This window comes from Crinia signifera, chromosome 9 (assembly GCF_055691185.1).
Source record: "Crinia signifera chromosome 9, ASM5569118v1, whole genome shotgun sequence".
Taxonomy (NCBI): Eukaryota; Metazoa; Chordata; class Amphibia; order Anura; family Myobatrachidae; genus Crinia; species Crinia signifera.
Genome location: NC_139225.1, coordinates 71,570,314 through 71,595,499, shown reverse-complemented (window position 1 = coordinate 71,595,499; position 25,186 = coordinate 71,570,314). Strand labels below are relative to the sequence as shown.

Here is a 25,186-nt window from a genome sequence, read left to right as displayed (position 1 = left end):
AAAGCTTTAGAGGGTAGGCTCCTCCCCTACTGCATCCCGGACTCTTCAGTTCGTGTTAGGTGCCCACTGGAGTGGGTGCTATTCTAAAGGGCTGCAGGAGCAGCCGAAGAATTAGAGTAGTTAGGGAATTTTTATTGTTTTATTAACTTTCACCCTAGCTAGGTAGGCACAGTGTGAGGATTCTCATAGTGAATCCTCACACAGTGTGAGGATTCTCATAGTGAATCCTCACACTGCTAGCGCAGCAGGAGCTGACAGAATCGCGTCCTGTCAGCTCACTGTGCACAGGGGAGACGCTGTCTGGCCTCCCTGTGCAGCGCTTACAGCTTCTATTAAGAAGCTGCCTGGGCTCCGGAGTACCCTGAAACCGGCTCCACGTTTAGGTGGGGATCATGGGGGACAGGCGCTCCGTGATGGCGGTGGCCATTTTATGCGCAGCTTACACGCTGAGCTCCTATATGAGAGGACAGCAGCGTTGTGACAGGCATGTTCCAAGTGGTCCCCAGTCGAGGGGGAGATACTGGAACTAGGAAATCCTACCTAGGGAGCGGCTGACTGGGGGTGGTTGGCGCCAAAAGTCACGGACCCCGCAGCAGCAGGGACTTTTGGTCTCTTCCCTCACTCTGTGTTTGGCGCCTTTCAGAACGCTTGCAGCGGAGCTGAGCTGGCTTACTGATCCTGGCATATATATATATATATATATATATATATATATTTTCACTTGCATCATGTCTGAGCATCAGGCTGTGGTTTTGGGGGAGGGAGCCCTTATTGCACTGAGCGCGTGCAATGTATGCACACAGAAATTTGTCCCTGAGCAGATGGCCAAGGGGGGCTTATGTATTACTTGCGCTGCTGTGAGACCCATGGGGAGTGAACCCCATAGGGCAGAGCAGATTGAACCCGCGTGGGCCAGTGCCCTAGGCAGGTCAGTGAACGCTTTGGTGCAGCTTCTGGACAGGCAGAGTGATGTGTTGGTAGAATCACAGAGACCTATGCCATCATCTCAGCAGTCTTCTGGCTCCTTGCCTCTTACCCAGGCAGATCCTGCTCTTATTCAGGTGATGCAGGATACTGCTAAGGGGATCAACAGGTTTAGTGAAATACTAGACAAAATGGATGTTGATGTTGCAGGGACCCCTAAAAGGTCTTATGCTATGCCTACTTTGGCAGATGAGGAGGAGGGAGCGTATACTGACATCCCCTGGGATCAGGGTGATGATTTTGAAGAGACCTCTTCTGCTGGTATAGAGGATCTTATTGTAGCTGTGAAACAGGCTTTAAAACTGTCTGTGGAGGATAAGACTCCTGTTAAAGGTGTTTTTAAGCGACAGCGGAAGGAGGCTGTTACTTTTCCTTCAGATGAGGGGTTACAGGAATTGTTGGAAGGGGCTTGGAAAACTCCTGATAAGAGGCTACAAATGCCTAAGAGATTCCTTAGTCTGTACCCCATGCCAGAGTCTCATGCGGAGCTCTGGGAAAAGGTGCCAGTTGTGGATGCTTCAGTGGCACGTTTGTCCAAGGCTACTGTATTGCCAGTACAGGGCGGTGCAGCTTTTAAAGATTCTGTGGATAAAAAGCTGGAGGTTAACCTCAAGGCTATTTTTGAAGGGGTGGGATTCACCCTACGCCCCCTTATTGCTTCAGCCTGGGTCTCTAAGGCCATGATTGAGTGGGCTGGTGAATTATGCACCATGCTGCAGGCTGACCCTGGTGCATTGCTGCTGGCAGAGAAAATTAAGGCAGCTGCAGAGTATGTGGTGGAAGCAGAGGAGGAAGCTCTTAAAAATGGCGACCAGAGTGTCCACAGTCTCTATTAATGCCAGGAGAGTGCTCTGGCTTAAGGCCTGGGAAGCGGACAATGAGTCCAAAAAGGCCCTAGAAACTTTAGCTTTCAAGGGGAAGTTAGTATTTGGAACTGAACTAGAGGAAATTATTAAACAGGCCACGGGCGGCAAAAGTACATTTCTGCCGGCTCCCTCGGCTAAGCAGACCTCCAGATTTTCTGCTTTTAGGCCGTCCTTTCGGCCCTCCCCTAGAGGTGGTGCGTCCTTTCGAGGACAGTCTTTCAGGGGAAAGTTTCAGTCCTCTAGGGGCAAGACACAAAAGTCCAAGTTTGGTTCCTTTAACAAGAAGCCTGCCTCCAAAGGGGAGGACAAACCTTCCGCATGACTGTCAGGGGTTTTGCCCGGCAGTGATAAAGGTGGGGGGGCGTCTCGCACACTTCAGGGACGCATGGGCTTCTCTAGACCAGGATGCCTGGGTGTTAGATATTATAACCCAGGGCTACAAAATCCCTTTCAGAGGTCCGCCTCCGAAAAGGTTCATCCCCACATCCTTACCAAAGGAGGCGCTGCTTCGTACAGCTCTTGTGAGAGCAGCTCACTCCCTTTTGGAGAAAGGGGGGGGGGTTACCCCGGTTCCCAGGGCAGAGTGGAAGAAAGGCTTTTACTCCACTCTGTTTCTGGTGCCCAAACCAGACGGGTCTTTCAGACCAATACTAAATTTGAAGTCCCTAAATGTTCACTTATGGGTAGACCATTTCAAAATGGAGTCCCTACGGTCAGTACTCCTGAGTCTGGACCAGGGAGAATTTTTGGCGTCCATGGATGTCCAGGACACATATCTGCACGTCCCTATACACCCGGAGCATCAGACCTTGTTGAGGTTTGCTATAGGAGACCTGCATTTACAATTCCGGGCGTTACCCTTTGGGCTAGCAACCGCGCCAAGGGTATTCACAAAGATAATGATGGCGGCGGTGCTGAGGCTCAGGGGAATCACAGTAATACCCTATTTGGACGATCTCCTGTTCAAAGCAGAGTCAGCAGCCATGCTTCAGAGTCACTTGGCAGAGGCCATCAGTTTTTTACAGGCTCACGGCTGGTTTTTAAACTTGCAAAAATCTCAGTTGGTACCATCACAGAGGCTCCAATTCTTGGGAGTCATACTGGATACCCATCTCCATCGGGTATTTCTCCCGGAGGCCAGGGATCTGGTCACCTTAGTCCAGAAGATTCTCAGGGCTCGGAGCATTTCAGTATGGAGGTGCCTCAAGCTCCTGGGGAAAATGGTGGCGTCGTTCGAGACGCTTCAATTTGCCAGGTTCCACTCTCGGGTGTTCCAATGGAGCATTTTGTCAGCCTGGTCAGGAAACACTCTGACCATGAAGTCGGAGATGATAGTGCTGTCTTCGGACACTCGAGACTCCTTGAAATGGTGGACAGAAGTAGATTCCCTTCAGTGGGGTCGGTCATTACAGACCTGGGACTGGTTGGTAGTAACTACCGACGCCAGCCTCAGGGGCTGGGGGGCAGTAGTCCTGGATCTCAGGCTGCAGGGCCTGTGGACGGCAGAGGAATCAGTGTTACCAATCAACATCTTGGAGCTGAGAGCTGTCTGGAAAGTGATTTCCTTGGCGGGAGACAGGTTGCTGAACCTCCCTTTGAGGATTCAGACAGACAATGCCACAGCTGTGGCGTATCTGAATCACCAGGGAGGTGCACGCAGCAAATTGGCCATGTGGGAGGTGTCCAGAATCTTCCTATGGGTGGAACAGAATGTTCCAGCTGTATCGGCTATATTCATTCTAGGAGTAGAGAATATAGAAGCCGACTTCCTGAGCAGGGAGGAGCTCAAGGAAGGGGAATGGAGCTTACACCCTCAGGTGTTTCACCAGATCACCTCGATGTGGGGAACTCCGGATGTGGACCTGATGGCATCCAGGTTCAACCATCAGGTGCCCAGGTTCTATGCCAGAACGAGGGATCCACTAGCGGAGGCAGTGGATGCCATGACTATTCACTGGCAGGGAGATCTGCTCTATGCATTCCCACCAGTACCAATGTTAGTGAGACTTTTGAAGAAAATACAGGGGCAGAAGGTTCCGGTGATCTTAGTGGCCCCAGATTGGCCAAGGAGGTCCTGGTACTCGAGGCTTCAGAGGTTGTCTGTGGACTCATGGCGTCTACCTCTGAGGCCAGACCTTCTGAGACAAGGCCCATTCAATCACCTGGATTCCGATCGATTGATTTTGACGGCTTGGCTATTGAAACCGCCATTCTGAAAAGAAAAGGGTTTTCTGAGGCAGTAGTACAGACTATGATAAAAGCCAGAAAAGCTGTATCTTCGGCAAATTATTATAGAGTCTGGAAGACTTACATTCGATGGTGTGAGAGAAGAAAGGCTCACACATCTCATTTTAAGCTATCAAGAATGATGGAGTTCTTACAAGATGGTTTTTCATCGGGCCTAAGCCTTCAGTCATTGAAGGTGCAGATTTCGGCCTTGTCCATCTATTTCCAGAAAAGGATAGCCATTTTGCCGGAAATTCAAACCTTTTTACAAGGGGTATCCAGGTTGAAACCTCCATACAAGCAACCAGTAGCGCCTTGGGATCTGTCACTGGTTTTGGAATGCCTTCAGAAGGCACCTTTTGAGCCTTTAAGGTCGGCGGACTTTAAGTTTCTCACATGGAAGCTAGTGTTCTTGTTGGCAGTGGCATCTGCTAAAAGGGTGTCAGAGTTAGGAGCTTTGTCATGCAAATCTCCCTTCCTAATTTTTCATGATGACAGGGCAGTTTTGAGAACAGTGCCTCAGTTTTTACCGAAGGTAGTCTCTGCCTTCCATTTAAATCAGGAGATAGTTCTACCTGTGTTTCAACCCCCTGAGGGTTCTAAGAAAAGGGACAAGTTGAAGAGTTTGGATGTTGTGCGTGCTTTACGCATCTATGTGGACGGAGTAAAGAGTGTCAGAAAGACTGATACTTTATTGGTACTGTATGACGTACACAAAATTGGTTGGCCTGCATCTAAGCAGACTATTGCTAGGTGGTTGCGATCTGTGATAGCCTTTGCATACACCAAAGTGGGTATGCCTGTACCGGCCAGAATAAATGCGCATACCACCAGGTCAGTTGCCACCTCTTGGGCGGTTCGACATGGGGCCACGGCTGAGCAGGTTTGCAGGGCTGCCACTTGGTCATCTGTTCATACCTTTGCCAAATTCTATAGATTCCACGAGTTCGCGTCGGAGGACGCATCATTCGGGCGAGCAGTGCTGAGCGCTGCAGACCTGAGCGTACCCACCCAAAGGACCGGCTCTGGAACGTCCCAGTGTTGAGCTGTGTCACCAGGACCATTGAAAGAGAAAAAGGGATTTTTGTAAGAACTTACCGTTCGAATCCTTTTCTCTGATATGGTCCTGGTGACACAGCGATCCCTCCCTTACGCTCAGTAAGTATGCCAGAAGTTTCATGATGTTCCTGTTAAAATGGTTAAAAGTTAACAGTTACTGTTATAAAATGTGCATATAATATGTGCAGGCGTTTGTACTGAGTTAATGTATTCCAGTGGCTTTGAAAGATTGAACTGAAGAGTCCGGGATGCAGTAGGGGAGGAGCCCACCCTCTAAAGCTTTAGGATAGGTGCCTGGCTCCTTCGGACCCTCCTACATCCCAGTGTTGAGCTTTGTCACCAGGACCATATCAGAGAAAGGGATTCGAACGGTAAGTTCTTACAAAAATCCCTTTATATCAGCCACTCAATTGAATGGCCACTACTGTATATCGATGCCCCATCAGCCAGTGTGTCCGAGCAATATATCTGTGAACGGTGTTGTTCAGATATATTGCGTCGGCTGTGCACCACAGCGGATGCCTGATATATCTAAAGATACTAGTAAGCCCGCTCGAAGCAAAAGCTTCGAAAGCTAGTCTGCTGCCTTCTGTCTTTTGTGCATTTGTGAAAAAGAGATGTAGTCTCTTAGTAGCAGTATTTCTAGAGACTCACAGACAATAGATATATATGTCCGATCTGTCTGCAGATAATATCTGCTAGCTAGTGTGTGGGCTATGTACGTATTGAAATCAAACTCATACATCATTCGAAACTAGACTGAAGGCCCAAACACACTGGCCGACTTTGAGCTGAAAGTCGCTCAAAACAGCAGGTTTGAGTGGCTTTCAGCTGAAAGCCGCCCAGTGTGTATGGCTCAGCCATGAGTGCTGCTGCACACTCCCGCAACATCGCTGAGAAAGCCATTCATCTGTTATACCAGCAGATGAGCAGCTTTCAGGATGGCTATGCAACGCCGTCCCCCCCCCTCCGTCGGTGCCAGGCAGGGGGAAAGCTGCTCAGTGTGTACACACTGAGCGGCTATTATAGCTGTCCATACACGCTGGGCATAGTCGCCCAGTGTGTATGGACCTTTAGTAGCCTTTGTATCAAGCTCATTTTTTTTTCCTTCTGCAAAATGCTAATTAAATGCATGCAATCTCCATTAGTGTATGTTGGGACTACGATTTGACTCCTGTGTACCAAACTCCAAAAAGCTTTGGGTTCCAGAGTTTGTCCCCCTCTGCTTACACCTTATTCATAAGGGTTGCATTCGAAGAAGAAAGACTTTCCAATCTTTCTTTCTCCTTCAAACGCCTATACCCTCCATCCTCAGGCGGAAACAGACACACTGCACATGCGATGTGTGATTTCACTGGAGGAGTATGTTACTTTTCCAATATGCTTGGGAGGTTACATGCCAAGACAGCAGTTATCGTTACTGCTGGCCTTGTAAGTTACACTAGAGGGGATATGTTCATACAAAATAAAACTTTCCATTGCAATCAATATTCTTAATCGCAGAAGTGCTGCGTTTTTTTAATAAATATATTAATTAAAAGAAAAAGACAAAATCATAAAGTGCTGATGTTCCCGCAGGCAGCATAGCCAGCGTCCCTGTCAGAATCAGCAGTGTTCCCGCGGCCGCAGCCGTTGGGCTATTCTGTTAGCGTAGCTTAAGCTGCCTCTGTGAAACTACACAAGTAAGGCAGCCGTTGGGCTACGCTAATAACAAAGCTTCAAACGTAGCGTAAGCTGCCGTTGTGAAACTACACAAGTACCAACAATTATACGTACTGTAGGTACATGCTATCATGTTTGCTTGCAGTGATAACGTTAGTGTTTATGAGAAAACTGATATACACTACAGCAGAATAAGTTATATATCCTGGAAGATATTTAGAGCTGGTCAGTTATTTCTTGTTTAGAAACCTAGAATTTACATCTTTTTAATTGCAACAAACAATTTTTGCCAGGGTGGCGCTGGGAGATGATCGCATCTCTCAGCGGCACCTTTACAGTGCAGTGAATGAGATTCGTGGACCCGTGAGCATTCTGGGTCCAACCCTGATCAGGACCCAGGTTGAAATACCAAAATGCTGGACCTAGGATAATTTTTCAGGACCCTTTCACAATGACAAATTTCCACTATTTCCACTGACCGATATTTGTCAGTGTGAAAGGGGTATGAATACCAACTTGTGCAAATTTGTCTCTGAAAAAGTACTCCCTAACATTGGGCCAGATGTATCAATCTTCAAAAAGAAATAAAATAGAGGGTGATCAACAACCAGCCAATCAGCTCCCACCTGAAATTTTTAAAACCCAGCCTGTAACATGACAGGAGCTGCTTGGCTCTCTGTTATCACTCTCCATTTGATCACTTTTTGAAGCTTGATCTGGCCCATTGAACCGAATTAGTGCAGGCAGATTTAAGTTAACATTTATTTTAGCAAATAAGACTTTGCATGTAGATGGCACAATGAGCAGCATTTTTTGTTTCTTCTTCTGTCTGAGGTATTCATGCTAAATGTTTGTTTACACAGGACGAGCTAACTGCTCTTAACGTAAAACAAGGATTCAATAACCAGCCAGCTGTATCAGGAGATGAACATGGCAGTGCTAAGAATGTCAATTTTAACCCAGCCAAGGTATGTATTTTTATTCTGGTGACACTATTCTTAATAACTTTGGGTACTTGTTTCCTAGCACGGCGCCTGCGATTTTGAGTGTATTGATCGCGGCCGCAAAAATCGCGTCGATCAAATCGCATGCGATGCGATCAACGCAATTTTTGCATTGGAATCAATGTAAAATGGTCCCCGAGACCTAATTTTACATTGATTTCAATGTAAAAAGCCCCAAAACCCCCCCATTTTCATTTCAAACCCCCCTCATGGGTGAAATGGCCCTCCATTGTTAACGCCACCCCACTATTGACGCCAACCCGAAGCGTGGCGAGCGGCGGCGGTACGCGTCCTCCGACCTTTTCATCCCCCCACTATCCACGTCGGCGTGCAGTTGATTTTATAAAGTGTGGCGAGCGAGGCGAGCGCACGTGCATAACTTCACAGGTATACGCGTCCCCTCGCTGCGCTCGCCACGCTTTGGGCTCGGTGGCTCGCTGCGCTCGCCACACTTTATAAAGTAAACTCCACGCCGACGTGGATAGTGGGGGTATGAAAAGGTCGGAGGAGGCGTACTACCGCCGCCCCTCGCGGGCTCACTGTGCTCGCCACGCTTCGGGTTGGCGTCAATAGTGGGGTGGCGTTAACAATGGGGGGGGGCATTAAGCATACTTAATACCCATGAGGGGGCATATACAATGAGAAATGGGCCATATTGGCCCATTTCCCATTGTTCCCTATGTAAAATCGCGTCGATCGCATCGCATGCCATTATAATGGCATGCGATCAACGCGATTTTAACTTTGAATCTCATTTAACATTGTTCTCTATGGGAAAATCGCGTCGGTCGCATCGCGTGCCATTATAATGGCACGCGATGGACGCGATCAACGTGATTTTCTCTTTACCGGCAATTAAAGCTGGTAATTGACAGAAAATCGCGTCCATCGCATGCCTTAAGTACCTTAACTTAAGGCATGCGATCAACCCCGACGGGCGCCGTGCTACGAAACAAGTATCTAACTTTGTTCTTTTCCAATATATAGTTATCATTGTTCTGTTGATATCACTGTTCCAAAAACCTTTCAGGGTCCTGCATTTTCAAATTGTCCATCTTTCATGTCTCAGCCTCCATTATTATAAGACACACTCAGATTTTCTCCTTTTTCATCGTCTTTTTACAGATCAGCTCTAACTTCAGTAATATCATGGCAGAAAAGTTGCGTTGTAATACTCTCCCAGATACTGGTCGGAGGAAGCCACAAGTGAACCAGAAGGACAGCTTCTGGCTAGTAACTGCTCGGTCCCAGAGCTCCATAAATAATTGGTTCACAGATCTTGCTGGAACCAAACCTCTCACTCATCTTGCTAAGAAGGTGAGTGCTACAATTATAATAAAAATGTGGGTTTAGTTGTGATGCAAAAGCACAGACTCTCTATCCTCCGACCCCTATGCTCCTTCCCAATCTGCTTCATTTTTGTCCTGGGCAGGTTCCTATTTTTGGCAAGAAGGAGGAGGTTTTTGGTTTCCTGGCTCGTTATTCTGTGCCAGTCATGCGGGCGGCCTGGCTTATTAAGATGACTTGTGCTTATTATGCGGCCATTACAGAAACCAAAGTGAAGAAAAGACATGTTATGGATCCCTTCATAGGTAACATGGTGTCTATCCTAATCCTGGTGCTATTAACTTAAAGTGTGAGCATGCTCTTAAATTACTTTGAATCTTTTCTTGGACCTATGCAGAGTGGACACAGATCATAACTCGCTACTTATGGGAACAGCTTCAAAAGATTGCAGAGTACTACCGGCAGGTGACTGGCGGCTGCGGGCCCTCTCCCGTACCTGTGCCCCCAGAGGTGGAGCTTGCGCTGAAACAGTGGGAGTATAACGAGAAGTTAGCCATGTTTATGTTTCAGGTAAGCATTCGGTGAGACAGCTTGTGCAAAACCCTAAATATATTCATTTATATAGCAGTTAAGCAAACCAATGTATACTTGCAGTGTTAATTGGGAAATTGCCAACATTAATAACCTTGTATCTCCACTCATAAATGAAATGTCTTCTCTAGTATAAAATCAAACTGTAACCACTCTCAGATTTGCTAGATGCAATGTATACTGTAATAGCACTTTTTTAAATTTTATTTAAAAGATCTATAGGGTCTCCTGAACATAACCGGTAACCTTGCTTGACTGATTTATAACCCCACAGTCCTTAGGGGTGTATTCAATGTTTCCAATTATTTTCCAAATAATAATTATTTTTTGTATTCACCCCTGGCTGTTTTTGCCAGGGAATTGGGCTTTTTTTTTTATCTGCAGGTTTGGCTGTTTGAAAGCCGAACTTGTCTGTGCAGAAACGGGCGTTTCTTTGGAAAAGGATGTGGACTTGAAATCCGCGTCTTTTAAGATTAAGTTTCCAAAAATCTGATTTTTTTTTTTTTTTATTCTGTGCGGTAACGGCCGCTATTTCTAAGTTTTCCCCACAGAACAGAAGGATTGAATACTCCGTTTACTCAGAATATATTAACAAATTTTAGAACCAATAAAATAATCCTATGATTAATGACTGGATTTGAAACCGGTCAAGTGGTACTATCGGCTACATGTTTTAATATTTATGATCTATTAGAAGAGTATATTTTTTAACCCGATTGTATGTGTTATAGTACTGATGATAAATCACAGGACAAGATGGCAGCATAGACAAATGACAGGTCTTACGCTGGGGGGCACAGCACTAAAAAAAACCTGATGTGCAGAATCTGGGTTTTGTCCTGGATAGTGGCCTGACACCTAAACATCAGGTGTCAGCCACAATTAAATCCTTAATCGGTACTTGTTTCCTAGCACGGCGCCCATCGCATACCATAGCATTACTGTATTTAGTGGTGTGCGATGTGATGCGATCTTCCCGTTAAATTAACAGGAGTGCTTGTACAATGAAATATCGCATGCCAGCAAATGGCATGTGATGCGATTTTTATTATACAAGCACCCTGATGGGTGCCTATAATATTAAATGCACCCCCATTGTCAACGCCACCCCCACTATCAACGCCAACCCGAAGCATGGCGAGCACAGCGAGCCTGGGAGGGGCGGTGGTATGCGTCCTCTGACCTGTTCATACCCCCACTATCTACGTTGGCGTGGAGTTGATTTTAGATAGTGTGGCGAGCGCAGCGAGCCACCGAGCCCAAAGCGCGGCGAGCGGACGCGGAATCCGAGCCCGAAGCGTGGCGAATGGATGCGGAATATATGTAAAGTAATCAGTGTACCCTCGCGGGGCTCGCCACACTATCTAAAATCATCTCCGCGCAGACATGGATAGTGGGGGTATGAAAAGGTCGGAGGACGCGTACCACCGCCCCTCGTGGGCTCGCCACGCTTTGGGTTGGCGTTGATAGTGGGGGTGGCGTTGACAATGGGGGTGCATTTAACATCAGGATGCTTGTACAATAAAAAATCGCATGCCGCTATATTGCATGCGATGCGATAAGATGCACTTCGATCAAAATCGGGGGCGCCGTGCTAGGAAACAAGTACCCCTTATTCTTTCATCTGAGAAACATAGCCAGAATCAAGCACTTACCAGTAATTCACTCAGAAGACCTACCTAAAGCCATGCATGCATTTATATCATCATGCCTAGACTACTGCAATGCCCTCTACCTTGGTCTCCCATCAAAAGAATTGCACCGCCTGCAGTTGGTACAAAATGCAGAGGCCAGACTAATAACTAACCAGCCCCGTTCTAGTCACATAACTCTCATTCTCTACTGCCTTCACTGGCTACCTGTAAAATGGTGAATCATTTCAAGATTGACTTACTGACTTTCAAGGCCCTACATGACCAGAGCCCAAGGTAACTGCAGCAGCTTCTGATTCCTTACTGTCCTACTCTATTACTACGATCCCTTGAAGAAGGACTTGTAACAGAACCTAGAATCTCCCTGAATTCATCTGGAGGTTGAGCTTTCAACTTTGTTGCTCCAACTCTATGGAACTCTCTTCCTCGCACAGTGAGAGAAGCCCCAACTGTAGAATTTTTATAGACTAAAGATGTACTTATTTACGCAAGCATTTTACTGATATCTACTATTTAAGCTTGTTTTAAGCTGTAAAGACAATGGTACAGCACTTTGAGTCCTATTGGGAGAAAATGATCATTAGTAGTAGTACATGTGCATCTCTTCGTTGTATTTTAATAATCCTTTACATGCATCAGAATTGTTCTTGCTTCCTCTGTATATTTGTTTGTATGTTTTTAAAGGATGGAATGCTAGACCGCCATGAATTCCTTACTTGGGTTCTGGAATGTTTTGAAAAGATCCGACCTGGAGAAGATGAATTATTGAAACTGCTGCTTCCTCTCTTACTGCGTGTAAGCGTAATACATTGCATGTTTTGTTACATGATACCTATAATGTGTATCACTAATCTGGTTGTGTTTTCTCCACAGTATTCAGGTTCGTTAGTGCAGTCTGCTTATCTGTCACGTCGTCTGGCATATTTCTGCACAAGGCGTCTAGCACAGTTGTTGGAAAGCAGCGGCAGTCATACAGGACACCTCCTTACAGCTCAGACGGGTACAGCTTTGCCTCCAGCACCTGCCCCTCCTCCACCCTCAGGATCTTCCCCATCTTCTCCCTTCAGTGACCTTCTACAATGTCCTCAACATCGGCCCCTTGTGTTTGGGTTAAGCTGTATGTTGCAGGTACTATTTTCTCTTACTTGGAGGTTGAACTCCTTTATTTTGCTATTGTATTATCAGTTAGTAATATAGCAGCAGGAAATGGAAGATTTGCTGGTCATCTTGTGACAATACTACCTATTTTTGAGCCAATTTCCTGTTTTCTACAGAATAACTCAGACCCTCTTTCTCAGTCCTATATGAACTGGCACCATTAGGGTTTTCGTGTCTTCTCTCACTTTTTATTTCTGACTCTTTGACAGCCGAAGATTTTGGAAGGCAGACAGTGGTTGTATGACCTTTACTATAACAAGTAAATAAACGTTATGCAAATTCAGTTAAGTGCAAGTTGAATGATCTTTACATAGTTAAAGTGGCACTAACTTGCTATCTATTTTGACTATATAGTCAAAATCTATAGCCCAAATCGCACAGTGTGTACACAGCTTCAGAGAATATTCTTAATATTTGATATCATTAAGGGAAGATTTTGGAATTTCTTCTAGTATGTGAATTATTGTTCCCTTTCCTATGAACACTATTTTTCCTTTTATCTTTTCAGAGCATTGTTCTCTGCTGTCCCAGTGCTCTTGTATGGCATTACTCTCTGACTGATAACCGAATTAAGACTGGGTCACCCCTGGATCATCTTCCTATTGCTCCCTCTAGTCTCCCTATGCCAGGGGGAAATTCTACATTCACCCAGCAGGTTAGTCTGAACAGCAGCTTATTTGTAAAGGTGTTTTTTTTTATTTATTTTTTTAAAGACCTTCAATGCTGTGTATTTATTGTTATCCGTTGTCTCTCCACCCATTTTCATTCAAATGTCTTTGGTTGTCTGTAGGTGCGTAGGAAACTACGTGAAATGGAGCAGCAGATAAAGGAGAGGGGCCGCGCTGTAGAGGTCCGATGGTCATTTGATAAGTGCCAGGAAGCCACAGCAGGTAACCGTACTCTACCTACGCTTGCTGGACTTGTTCTCTTCAATAGATCGTGTCTTTATGATCTCTATCTACTTCCAGGATTTCCTATTGGACGCGTTCTTCATACCCTGGAGGTTCTAGATAGCCACAGTTTTGAGAAGTCTGACTTTAGTAACAACTTAGACTCTCTGTACAACCGCATCTTTGGATTGGGTCTGGGCAAGGACGGTCATGAGGTGATGAGGGGAATTGTTCTTTAACAAATGTCTGCAAGTTTGGCACAGTTGGCAGACTAATATCACAGTTGCAATCTGTTATTTCTATGGGTTTCTTTCTCTTAGGTTTTTGCTGGTAAAATCTGATCTCTTGTGTCCTTTCTGTCCCCTAGATATCTCCGGACGACGATGCTGTAGTTGCGCTTCTTTGTGAGTGGGCTGTCAGCTGTAAACGCTACGGACACCATCGCGCATTAGTTGTGGCTAAATTACTAGAGAAGAGGCAAATGGAGATTGAAGCTGAGGTGTGTGTCATGGTTGGCACATGCTCCTGTTGTCGGTCTTCATTGTTTAGCATTCAGAACCGCTCTTCTGTGTTAGTACTGATATTTGTGTCTTCATTCTTTGTCAGAGATGTGGCGATTCTGAGGCAGTCGATGAAAAGGGATCTGTATCTTCAGGGTCCTTGTCTGCGCTTAGTTCACCCCCTGTTTTCCAAGATGTCCTGCTCCAGTTTCTTGATACACAGGCTCCAGTATTGAGTGAGTATTGCCTATGCACATGGCATAAAATAAACTTTTTCATGAGTTACACTGGCGAATAGAGAGCACATGCCCCACCCCTGTGGTCAGACACTAAAATGCATTGTTTTCCAGGCATGGCTTTAGCCAAGTGGCTGACATTTTAGTATTCTTAGAAATTGGGCATTTCAGTATCAACATGTGTATGGGGTTGGCAGTATTTATACATTGGGTATAGCGGAAAAAAGGCTGAAATCGGGTCCATTGCATGCCATCGCATTTTGGAATGGCAGTAGGCCTAGCCCTAGATGATGAGTATTAGTATTGCAAGTATGTTGCTCGTAGTGTGTGTTCACATGCACTGGCTGCGAGTGATGTTTATCATAAACATCCATTCGCAGGCTGCAGGGGAACACTTACATCATTGGATGCTGGTTACCATATGGAAATGGCCCGGCCCAACCCAGTTTGCCAGAAATGTGTCTGTGCAGACGCGAAACTTTGATCCTCCATGTGAATGCACAGGAGAGCACAACTCTGTTCACCCTTGCCCAACTTTCCAGACCAAAGTGGTTTCACCTGAACCAGGAGATTGTTACCAGTCTTTCTGATCCTAATTGTACTCAGCTTCCTAAATGTTGCTGGTTTCTGTAGTTTAGACTACAGAAGTCAGTCTGGTCGCCCTTTTATAATGGTCATCGGCAGAGGGGTCCTGCCTCCAATTAGTCTGTGTCTTGCTGAATCACTTCTATTGTAAAGTAGACTTCTGTCTCTTATGGGAAAACTGGTGCCTGCTGTTTTGCAACCTGACAGGGTGCAGCGTTTGAGCAGATGTGCAGACTAGCAGGAGCACTTTATTGCTCTGTTCATTGGAGAACTATGTTAGAAAATATTGAAGCCCCTGACTGCCTCTAGAGAAGTTCAGTACCCACTTAAAGTTCTCAAGCTCCTTTCCCCCAATCATGGTTGCGCGATTTAAATCAAATGATTAAATTATGATTTAAATCAAAATGTTTAACTACAACTTTTGCTTAGAACAAGATAGGCGTTTAGGTGCACAATCAGTGAGATTGTACAAGTGTGGAAGAAGCTCTTAGAGCTTGAAGATTGGACACCACAGAAATGTAGTAAAGATGCCAAAGGCAAGAGCTAAAATGGCATTTACAGATGCCCACTTGCTGGCTAATCTACTTGATCTTAGATATATGGGTAAAAGGCTTTGTGCTGCTGAAACTAAGACCGCTAGTGTTAGCGCTTGCCAATCATTGTCAAATTATTCCGGTTATCATCAACTTTTGAAGTGGACACTTTACACCAAGTACCTCCTCTAGCCTGGTGGATGTTCTATGCGGCTCAACTTCAGTTAGACACTTCTGTAGTAAATCTTGTGAAGCAGTTGTTCACCGCAGTTTCGACAATTGCAGGAATTAAAAGGGTTTTTGTACAATCCAAAAAGCAACAGATTGGGAAATGAAAAACCAGCTAAGCTGGTTGCATGCTACAGAGCCTTTTCTGTGGAGGAGGTGTACAAAGAAACATTGTGGACACCCATAGAGGGACAAACTGCCGGCATTGCGGCGGTCCGTGTTCCGGCATCGATATTTCAACCACCGGGTTTCCGACTGCTGGCATATTGACTGCATCCCATCCTAACTGGGTGACACTGAAATATCATGGGCTGTAAAGCGAAGTATGCACTTCTGCAAACTACACTTATTTGCAGTTGTCCCTTCCCTTACTGCACACTTGCACCATCTTAAAATAGCATTTATTTTCTAAGGACCATCAGAATAGGGCAAATATTGCGTATTGGTTTCACACCTACATTTTCATTGCTATCCTGTTTGAGTGCAGATTGGAATGGTGCTTTGGCCAACATTATGAGGGGTATTCAATTCCGCAGCGAGCGGCCGGCGAGGGGGTTAAACAGCGAGGATTGCTGAAAACCAACGATCCTCGCTGTTTAACCCCCGCGCCGGCCGCTCGCTCTATTCAACGTACTGGGGAAATGCTCGCCGTCACAGGACGGCGAGAATTCCCCAAAACAGCGAGACCCGCGGCTGCTGCAGAAAACTCGCAGTTTTTAGCCGCGGGACTCGCTGCTTCTGGAGCCGCATCCGCCAATTCCCCCTCGCTCAAAAAACGGAGCGAGGGGGAATTGGTGGATGCGGAGGCTGTGTTGAATGCTGTCAGGGTGAGTGGTGACAGCGAGCAGGAAGACCTGCTCGCTGTCACCACTCGCAAACAGCATTGAATACCTGCCATTGAGGTGGGCTGCTACCGGTTATCCATACACCAGTTTGATTTTGCAGGGTAAATGATTGCCGCCTTAAAAAACTGGAGATTTATTACCAAATCTCTCACTTTCTGAATCTCTCATCCTATTAAATCTCACCCATGATGTCCAGCATTAAGCTAATGTATCTTGGTTGTCATTTGTATGCAGCTTTGTCTGCATGTTCTTTATCCTAAGGCCAGCTTTGAAACCTCTCAAAGGTATATACGTGATAAAAGAGCTTTTCTGGTACTCCCTGTTAAATATATTTCGGTACTTGTGTATTATCACGGCGCCCCCGATTTCCATCGCAGGGCATTGTACTATGAAAAGTCGCATTACATGCGATGCGACACGATTTCACCCGATTTTTAATTGTACAGGCACCCAGATGCCTTATTACCATGTTAAATGCCCCCCCAGACCCGATTTTTAATTGTATACCCACCCTCATGGGTCATGAGTATGTGAAATGCCCCCCATTGTTAACGCCACCCCACTATGAACGCCAACCCGAAGCGTGGCGAGCGCAGCGGTACACGTCCTCCGACCTTTTCATACCCCCACTATCTACGTCGGCGTGGAGTTGATTTTATAAAGTGTGGCGAGCCCGAAGCATGGCGAGCGCAGCGTGCCCCGCGTATACCTGTTAAGTAATGCGTGTCCCCTCGTGGGTCTTGGTGGCTCCCTCCGCTCGCCACACTTTATAAATTCAACTCCACGGCGACGTGGATAGTGGGGGTATGAAAAGGTCGGAGGATGCGTACCGCCGCCCCTCGCGTGCTCGCTGCGCTCGCTACGCTTTGGGTTGGCATTGATAGTGGGGGCCGTTAACAATGTGGGGGCATTTTACATATTTATTACCCATCAGGGTGGGTATACAATTAAAAACGGGTCTGGGGGTGCCATTTAACATTGGACTCAATGGCAAATCACATCGTAATGGCATGCGATGTGACCCGATTTTAAAATTGTATACTCAGCCCGAAAAAAGGCTGAAATCTGGTCCCATCGCATTCCTTAATTAGTGATATGCGATGTGATGGGCGCCGTGATAATACACAAGTACCTATATTTCTATTAATCCATCCAGGCGACACTTCATTCCCACCTTTTCTTTCACTCTGTTGGGATTTCACTTTGTTGGAGCATTAGTTGTTTTCTCATTTGAATGTTTTATTCTGATCTATCAAGTGGGCTTGTTATACACTGAAGTATAAGGTATTAGATGGATTCTGAGATATTGATTTAATAATAGTTAGTACCAAAAACTTTTATCAATATTTCCCCTTTCGGGAGACATCAGGGGCCACAGCGTTACAGTGGGTAGTAAGGAGATGGGAGAGCACCAGCACCCTAGAGGTTAAACTTGAACTGCCTCCCAGGCAGCCGGGCTCCTCCCCTCCTCTACCCCGCCTCCAGGCCAAGAAGCTCAGTTTTTTCGGGTGCTGGCAGGAGCCAGATGCACCTAATAGAGGGGCTGCTATTTAGCAGCCTAACTTGATTTTTATATTTTATTTTTCATTTTTATTTTTACACTGACTTCTGTCAGTGACAGAGCAGCAGCACTGGGGGTCTGCACAGACACCTGCGCTGCTGCTCCATCACCCGGGTCCGGAGCTGCATCGCCACTCGAGGGTGGGGACCTGCAGCGGCCCCCGGGCACTGGGGAGCCACAGCCGCCACCGGACGCCGGGGACCTGACAAAAGGTAGCGCGCTCCCCGCTGGGAGCGCGCGCGATTGCGCTTGCTGGGCATTGCGGCTGCAGCAGTTCGGTGGGGGGGACCGCCGACTGCGCTGACAAGCGGACGGCTGGTTCGCCACCCGCTCCTGCTGGACCACCAGGGAAACTGTTTGTGGGCAGCGGCGCCAGGTATGCGGGGCCGCCCGGTAGCGCTGGACCCCAGCTCCCCCCACATCAGCCTCTCCACCCGGGGACAGTAGGCAGGGAACTGTGTTTAACACACAGAGAGTTCCCGCCACTGAGATCCCTTCCTGCCTGCCTGCGACATGTGAGGAGGGACACGGAGGAGCTCATAGCCACCCGGAGTTCCTCTCCTTCACTGCCAGGTCATTTGGGCATGTCCCCCCTGTACCCCTCCTTCGGGACACGGTACAGTACTGTGCTCTGAGAGGAGCCTTGTGCCATTAATTGCATTGCCCTTGTATGCTGCATTGTTTGTTAACAGTTTAGCTGCCTGCCAGTTTAATCTGTGTTACACTGTACTATATGGCATGTATTGCTGGTTAGGTCATGCTGACTTAACATGTGTGGAGGGACACAGAGAGCTTATCAAGCCAGTCTGGGGTTCCACTCCTTCACTGCCTGGGCTCCCCTGTAATAATCTCCTCCAGGAGTCAGGTTACAGAGCAGACAGAGTTCAATCTCTGGGCACAGCAGAGCCAAGTGCAACATTGTATCCTGTGAATTAACACCATCACTGCCTGTCGGAAGCATAAAGGACAGAGCGGATGGTGTAATGGTTAGCATTGCTGCATCACAGTGCAGAGGTCATGGGTCCTATTACAAGCTGGCTCAGATGCATACGGCATTGTCTGTACCGTATAGACTGCCGGTCTATATCACTGCAGCTGTCTATTGTATGTATATCACTGCACTGTATATACAGTATCACTGCATTGTATGTATATCACAGGCTGGCTGTGCACTGTGTAACACTATCACTGCCTGTCAGAAAGGCTGCCTGAGGCGCAGCGAGCTCGCCCCACACAGGCAGAGAACCTCAATGATTGCTATATGTGCCTAGTAGCTTACTGCGTACTGTAGGGGCAGCACGGATGGTGTGATGGTTGGCATTGCTTCTTCACAGCGCTATGGTCATTTCCCAAATATGACTCTAGGATGACTGTGCGGAGTTTGAGTGGGTTTACTCCGGGTACTCCGGTTTCCTCCCACAATCCAAAATATGAAACAGAAGTATGAAACTGTGTTAGCCGTACATATGGGCTAAATGTCTACGCCACCACATGGTGTACATAGTACCAGCTTACTGTGTATAGCTTGAACACTATCTCTGTTGGTCAGAGAATACTGTGTAGCGGTACCATATAGGCTACCCGCCTATTCTATGGCATTGTCTGACCTGTGCCTTTAGCTGCCGGTTCACAGTGCTATAATACTGCAACGTCTTCCAGGGGCACCAGTCCCAGTGACTGGGGCTCTGGCGCTGATGTCTTGTACATCCTGTAATGCTGGCCTATGCCCGCATTAGACTAGTACAGGACGGCTTATGCACAGGCTGCTACAATGCGTGGGCGATGCCCACAGGTACAGCCTCCTCTCAGGAGACTACTTGGGGTTGCCGGTGCAGATAGTAGACAAGTTCTTATCTGCACCGCCCCTGCAGCCTTGGATTGGCATCATCCCTTGGGTGAGTGCTTATCTACCTCCTGACAAGGTCCCCAGAAAAGCCGTCCCCAACCTTGGCGGGTGTAGCTCTCCGCACAGTGGAAGCGCTCCGTACCCGCAGCTAGACGCGGATACCCCTGTCATCCACACTCCTCCGTCAGCAACAAAGGAGGACACCTGGGATTAGTATTCTCTAGAGGGGACCGCCGACGACGGTATGGAAGATGGGGGGCCTGTGATAAGGTGAATCCCCCACTTCGTCTTGAAGTGCCGACCTTGGTCTCGGCTCTCAACTAGGTCCTTACCTTAAATGACCCCGCTGAGCCGCCTATACCTTTGGGAGTCTCTTTAGGTGTATTCTGGGTTTATTCCGTAAATCAGTGAACTTGACTAAGGTCATTAGTTTAGAGATTTCTAACTGGAAGTTTAGCTTGCCATCGGCAGTTTCCCTTCCTTTTACCCCGTTCCACAGGAGGACATAGTCCCCTGGGAGACTGTCCCTAAAGTGGACGCACTCCTGCCCCAGGCATCTGTTTGGGTGGCTAAGGCCTTAGTTGCGTGAGCAACTTCTCTCACAGCGGACGCTGCATAAGGGGTGCCAGAGAAAACCCTGCTGCCTTCTATTGAGCATCACGTGACAATTTACCTGGGGGTGGCGGCTCTGGAAATTACACCACTCACCTCCAGAGGGTCACCTTCAGCCATGGCTGCACACACAGACCGGTGTCTGCACTTTTGGAAGGCCCAAAGTCCCTTTAAGGGTTCCTTCTTATTTGGGCCAGAGCCAGATATGAGGGCCGGTTTAGATTCTATTCGGCAGAGGGTATACCTTCTGGGGGATTGCCATCTGTCTCTACAGTCCAGGATCAGACATCTCTTCTCCCCCTGTGGGTGTCTGTGCATGCCTGCAGGGGGGGCCCTGGGGTTCGTGGTATTGGCCTTCGCTATGGCCGAATAGGCCCAGTTCCATTCCCGCCCTGTACAGGGGAATATACTCTCCAGGGGGTTGGGACCCTATCACAATATCTGGGCCCAGAAGTTCGCCTGGTCTCCAGCAGGCGCCCCCCTTTTTCCTGGTGGCGCCGGGACGGGACCTCACTACTGGATCCACTAGTAGACACTCTTAGCCACGCATGCTAGCCCTCCGTGTTTGGAGGGTGGTCACTTCCCAGAGGTCGTTCTATGGTATCTGGACCACTCTGGTGGCCCAGCTCTTCATCATCGTCCTCAAACTGAAGACAATCTTCCGGGCAGTCTGCCTGGCGGAACCCTAACTTAGGGGTTACCCGGTGCAGGTCCAGTCGGACATTGCTACAAGGGTGGCTTAGGTTAACCACCAGGGTGGCACTCGTTGTCAGCCCACTATGGCGGAAGCATCCTGCATCTTTCAGAGATGATCCCTGCTCTTTCAGCAATCCTTATCTCGGTAGTCCTGAATTGGGTGGCGGTCTTCCTTGGCCTTCAGACCCTGGATGCCGACGATTTGACCCTCCATCGGGAGGTGTTTCAGATGATGGAACAATGGTGGGGCCCAACCGAGGTGGCCTTGATGGCCTCTCGCCATATCCTCAAACCACCACTGTGCGGGTTTAGAGAGGGGCTTGCCTGGTAGATGCCCTGGCGCTCCGTGGCCGTACACACTGATGGCGCCTTTCAGCCGCTTTTCCTCCTTTTGCGAATGTATCGCAAACTGAAGCTGGAGGGCGGCACGATGAGTCTGGTTGCTCCACCTTGGCCCAGACGAATCCGGTGTTCGGATCAGCAGTCCTTGTCAGTAGCCCCTCCTATTCGCTTACCCCTGGGCACAGGCCGGCTCTCTCAGGGTCCGCCTCTCCCTCTCGACTTTTGAGGCACCTGGCTTTGACGGGATGGCTGTTGAGACCTCCCGGGTAAAAGGCCCAGTGGGTTTCACTCAAGAGTGACCTCCACTATGCACAGGGCGAGGTAACCTTTCTAGACGGGGTGTACCATCGCATATGGAGGGCTTACTTTTCCTGGTGCGAATGCTACGATTCAGATTCTGGGACTTACTGCCTGGCTAGGGTTCTGCCCTTCTTGCAGAAGGGTCTGGAGGCTGGGTTGCATTTCTCCTCTTTAAAGGTTCAGATTTCGGCCTTGTACAGAGTGGCACTGTCGACGGATGTCTGCACTTTCCTGCAGGTTGTCTTCCATATCCAGCCTCCCTTTGTTACCCCGGTTGCCCCAGGGGATCTCTCTAATCCTGTCGGCTTCAGGGCCCACCTGTTGTGCCCTTGCGGTCGGTGGACCTGTGTTGACTCGCCTGGAAGATCATTTTCTTGTGGCGATAGATTTGGCCAGGGGAGTCTCTTGACACGTCAGCTCTGTCCCGTAAGTCCTTTATTCTTGGTCTTTCGTTCTAACCTGGCGGTTCTTCCTACCGTTACTTCTCACCTACATTAGGTGGTGTCCAGCTTTCAGTTGAACCAGGACATTATGGTTCCGGCATTTGGACAGTCTGTTGTTACTACGGCTTGGTCCTCCTTGGACGATGTCCGGCCGGGGCGCATCTATGTGCACCGTTCTAGGCTGTTGCACTAGTCAGACTCTCTCTCTCTTTGTACTATATGGTGTTCGGATGAGAGGGTGGCCCGCCTCTATGCAAACTACTGCCCGCTGGAGTCGCTCTGGCAGGCATATTTGGACACCTCCCTCCCGGTTCCGGTGGGGATTCAGGCACATTCCGGTCTGTGGAGGTGTCCTGGGCTGTAAGAGGCAGTGCTAAAGTTGAGCAAATTTGCAGGGCGGCGACTTGGTCGTCCGCCATTACTGTCTTGCGTTTTTGCGCTTTTGACACGTTTGCCTCCCAGGACTCGGCCTTCGGCCAGAGTGTGTTGGCTGCGGCACAGGCGCGTCCCCACCCATAGGTGGCTGCTTTAGGACGTCCCACTGTAACGCTGTGGCCCCTGATGTCTCCCGAAGGAGAAAATGAGATTTATGTCTTACCTGGTAAATCTCTTTCTTCGAGGACATCAGGGGCCACAGGGATCCCTCCCTGCCGCGCCTGCTTTACTTCCGTTACGGTTAAGTTATGATTATGTTATATTATCCCTCGGGTTGAGGGTACTAACAGGTTCAGAATGTGTTTCTGTGCGGTGCTTCTCTTCATTCTATCTTGTCTCCTGCCTTGGCTTGTTAAAAAAACTGAGCTTCCTGGCCTGGAGGCGGGGTAGAGGAGGGGAGGAGCCCGGCTGCCTGGGAGGCAGTTCAAGTTTAACCTCAAGGGTACTGGTGCTCTCCCATCTCCTTACTACCCACTATAACGCTGTGGCCCCTGATGTCCTCGAAGAAAGAGATTTACCAGGTAAGACATAAATCTCATTTTTCCTCACTGCTGTTTTTATTCTAGAATATTTTCTTATCCCAAATAGAATGGTTATGCAAATGAAATGTGAGCGGTCCTGTCTGTATTTTCCTCTTCCATCTATACCATATACTGCATTTAATTTTGTTTTCTTTCACAGCTGATCCAGCAAATGAAGGAGAACGTGTGGAGTTCTATAATCTGGTGCTGCTGTTCTGCGAGTTGATCCGGCATGATGTGTTCTCACACAACATGTATATGTGTACTCTGATCTCAAGAGGGGATTTAGGACTGGATGCTCATGCACCCCGACCCCGTTCCCCATATGAGGACCCATCGGATGACACAGACCGCAAGGAGGGAGAGGCCAGTAATAGTACAAAGTTAGAGGTGTGTAAACTAAAAAAAAAACACTTGAGCAGCTCACATGCACTAGATTAGTAGATCATTTCTGGGTGCATTTATAATGAATTGCATGTTTTAAAACCATATCGGCTTATATGTTGTCATATGGCTATTTACTGTCATAATAAAGCTTATTTTTGCATTTTTTTTTAATTAATCTATTAATGGATTATATTTTTTTCTTTAAATCTTGTGCCATGCCTCTACTACTACAGGACACTGCACTTTCAGAAACAATGGATCTAGATCACAGTTCAGGGGCTTTATTTGATGACATGGAGAAGAGTGAATTTCCGGTAAAATTACGATTTATTGTTTTTTGTTTTGTTTTTTTTCTACCCTTTTCAATGAGTGCGCCTCTGGGCTCATTGTAAACCCAGGATGTCAGGCAAAAAAATCATAAGCTGCAACTGCTTTTTTTATTTTTTTCTAACTCACAAATCTAGAAAATAATGTAGTGTGTATTTCATTTTTTGATCTATTTTCTTTATTTTCCTAGTCTTCAAGATCTTGACCTACCTTTTATGCTGGTTTGACACACTGTTGGCTGTACCCCCTTTTTGGGAAGCAGTGATTGGCCCTTGAATGAGCCCAACATTTAATTTTAATTTAAGTTCCGTGAACCCGAGCAGAACTAGTCTGAACTCACTAATTTGCAGAACACATGTCCAAAATGCAGCTCCCAACTATATAATAAAGAAAAGGGTAGCTAGTCGCTACTGGCTTTGTACACTAGGTGCCTACAGGTCAGGCTCGGATAAATTAGGGCCACCTATTTGTTGTTATCCTTGTCCCATGTACTATGGCGAATTCGATAAATAATTTGGAAATTATGACTTTCACTCTTAAATGTTCTATATTTGCTTAGTTTTACCTTTGGTCTCTGGAGAAGGGTTTATCCAACTCTTGCAGCACCTATTCTGGGGTCTGCCATATAAATAGGGGTGGAAGTCAATAGTTTCTATTCCAGAAAATATATCCCCTAGGTTTGTATTAGTATGCATTGCAAAACCTAGAATTCCTCATTGAATGATGATGTAAGTCTGATTTATGTAGTACTGCCACGTCTATTTCAGTGCTTGCTACTATTGCTTTTTGTAGATGTTCTCACCTGCAATGCGCTGTGAGGGGCGGAGCCCAGGTCCCGATGAGGGGGATTGTGAAGGTCGTCGCCCAATAAAGGCTCAGGGTGGGGATGGGCTGTTGGCTTCCCTATACGATCAGCCACGTCACATCCAATATGCCACTCACTTCCCCATCCCACAGGTTTGTGTCGGATACATGCAGCTCTTGTTTCTTTTTATTTAAACTATACTTACATGTGTGTCAGGCTTAACTGCTTTTTCCTCCAGGAGGAGTCATGTAGTCATGAGTGCAACCAGCGACTAGTTGTTCTATTTGGAGTGGGCAGGCAAAGAGATGATGCTCGTCATATAATCAAGAAGATCACTAGAGACATCCTTAAGGTTCTGAACCGGAAGAGTACAGCTGAGACAGGTACGAGCAGTGCAGAGAAGTCTTTATAATTCATTGCAGTGAATTACAGACTGCTGAATACTAAATGTTTAACATCCATTCCAGGGTCAAATGAAGGACAGCGCAGACGCAGGGTAAAACCTGAAGCTTTTCCTACAGCAGAAGAAATCTTCTGCCGATTTCAACAGCTCTCACATTTTGACCAACACCAAGTTACAGCACAGGTAACCTAATGTAAGGTGC

At 47.3% G+C, this 25,186-nt stretch overlaps 1 protein-coding gene across 7 annotated transcripts in view; it reads left to right on the top strand.

The window, feature by feature from the left end:
• MED12 (mediator complex subunit 12) overlaps positions 1-25,186 on the top strand; it is a 75,266-nt gene that overhangs the window by 12,284 nt on the left and 37,796 nt on the right. For all 7 annotated transcript variants that reach the window (XM_083159198.1, XM_083159201.1, XM_083159203.1 and 4 more), the window contains exons 2-17: positions 7,661-7,765; positions 8,927-9,118; positions 9,234-9,393; positions 9,486-9,658; positions 12,016-12,126; positions 12,205-12,459; positions 12,998-13,144; positions 13,280-13,379; positions 13,458-13,594; positions 13,747-13,878; positions 13,986-14,115; positions 23,223-23,452; positions 23,683-23,763; positions 24,569-24,733; positions 24,820-24,964; positions 25,049-25,167. In XM_083159198.1, coding sequence (XP_083015324.1) covers positions 7,661-7,765; positions 8,927-9,118; positions 9,234-9,393; positions 9,486-9,658; positions 12,016-12,126; positions 12,205-12,459; positions 12,998-13,144; positions 13,280-13,379; positions 13,458-13,594; positions 13,747-13,878; positions 13,986-14,115; positions 23,223-23,452; positions 23,683-23,763; positions 24,569-24,733; positions 24,820-24,964; positions 25,049-25,167 — 2,382 coding nt within the window. The remainder of the gene's footprint in view (positions 1-7,660; positions 7,766-8,926; positions 9,119-9,233; positions 9,394-9,485; positions 9,659-12,015; positions 12,127-12,204; positions 12,460-12,997; positions 13,145-13,279; positions 13,380-13,457; positions 13,595-13,746; positions 13,879-13,985; positions 14,116-23,222; positions 23,453-23,682; positions 23,764-24,568; positions 24,734-24,819; positions 24,965-25,048; positions 25,168-25,186) is intronic.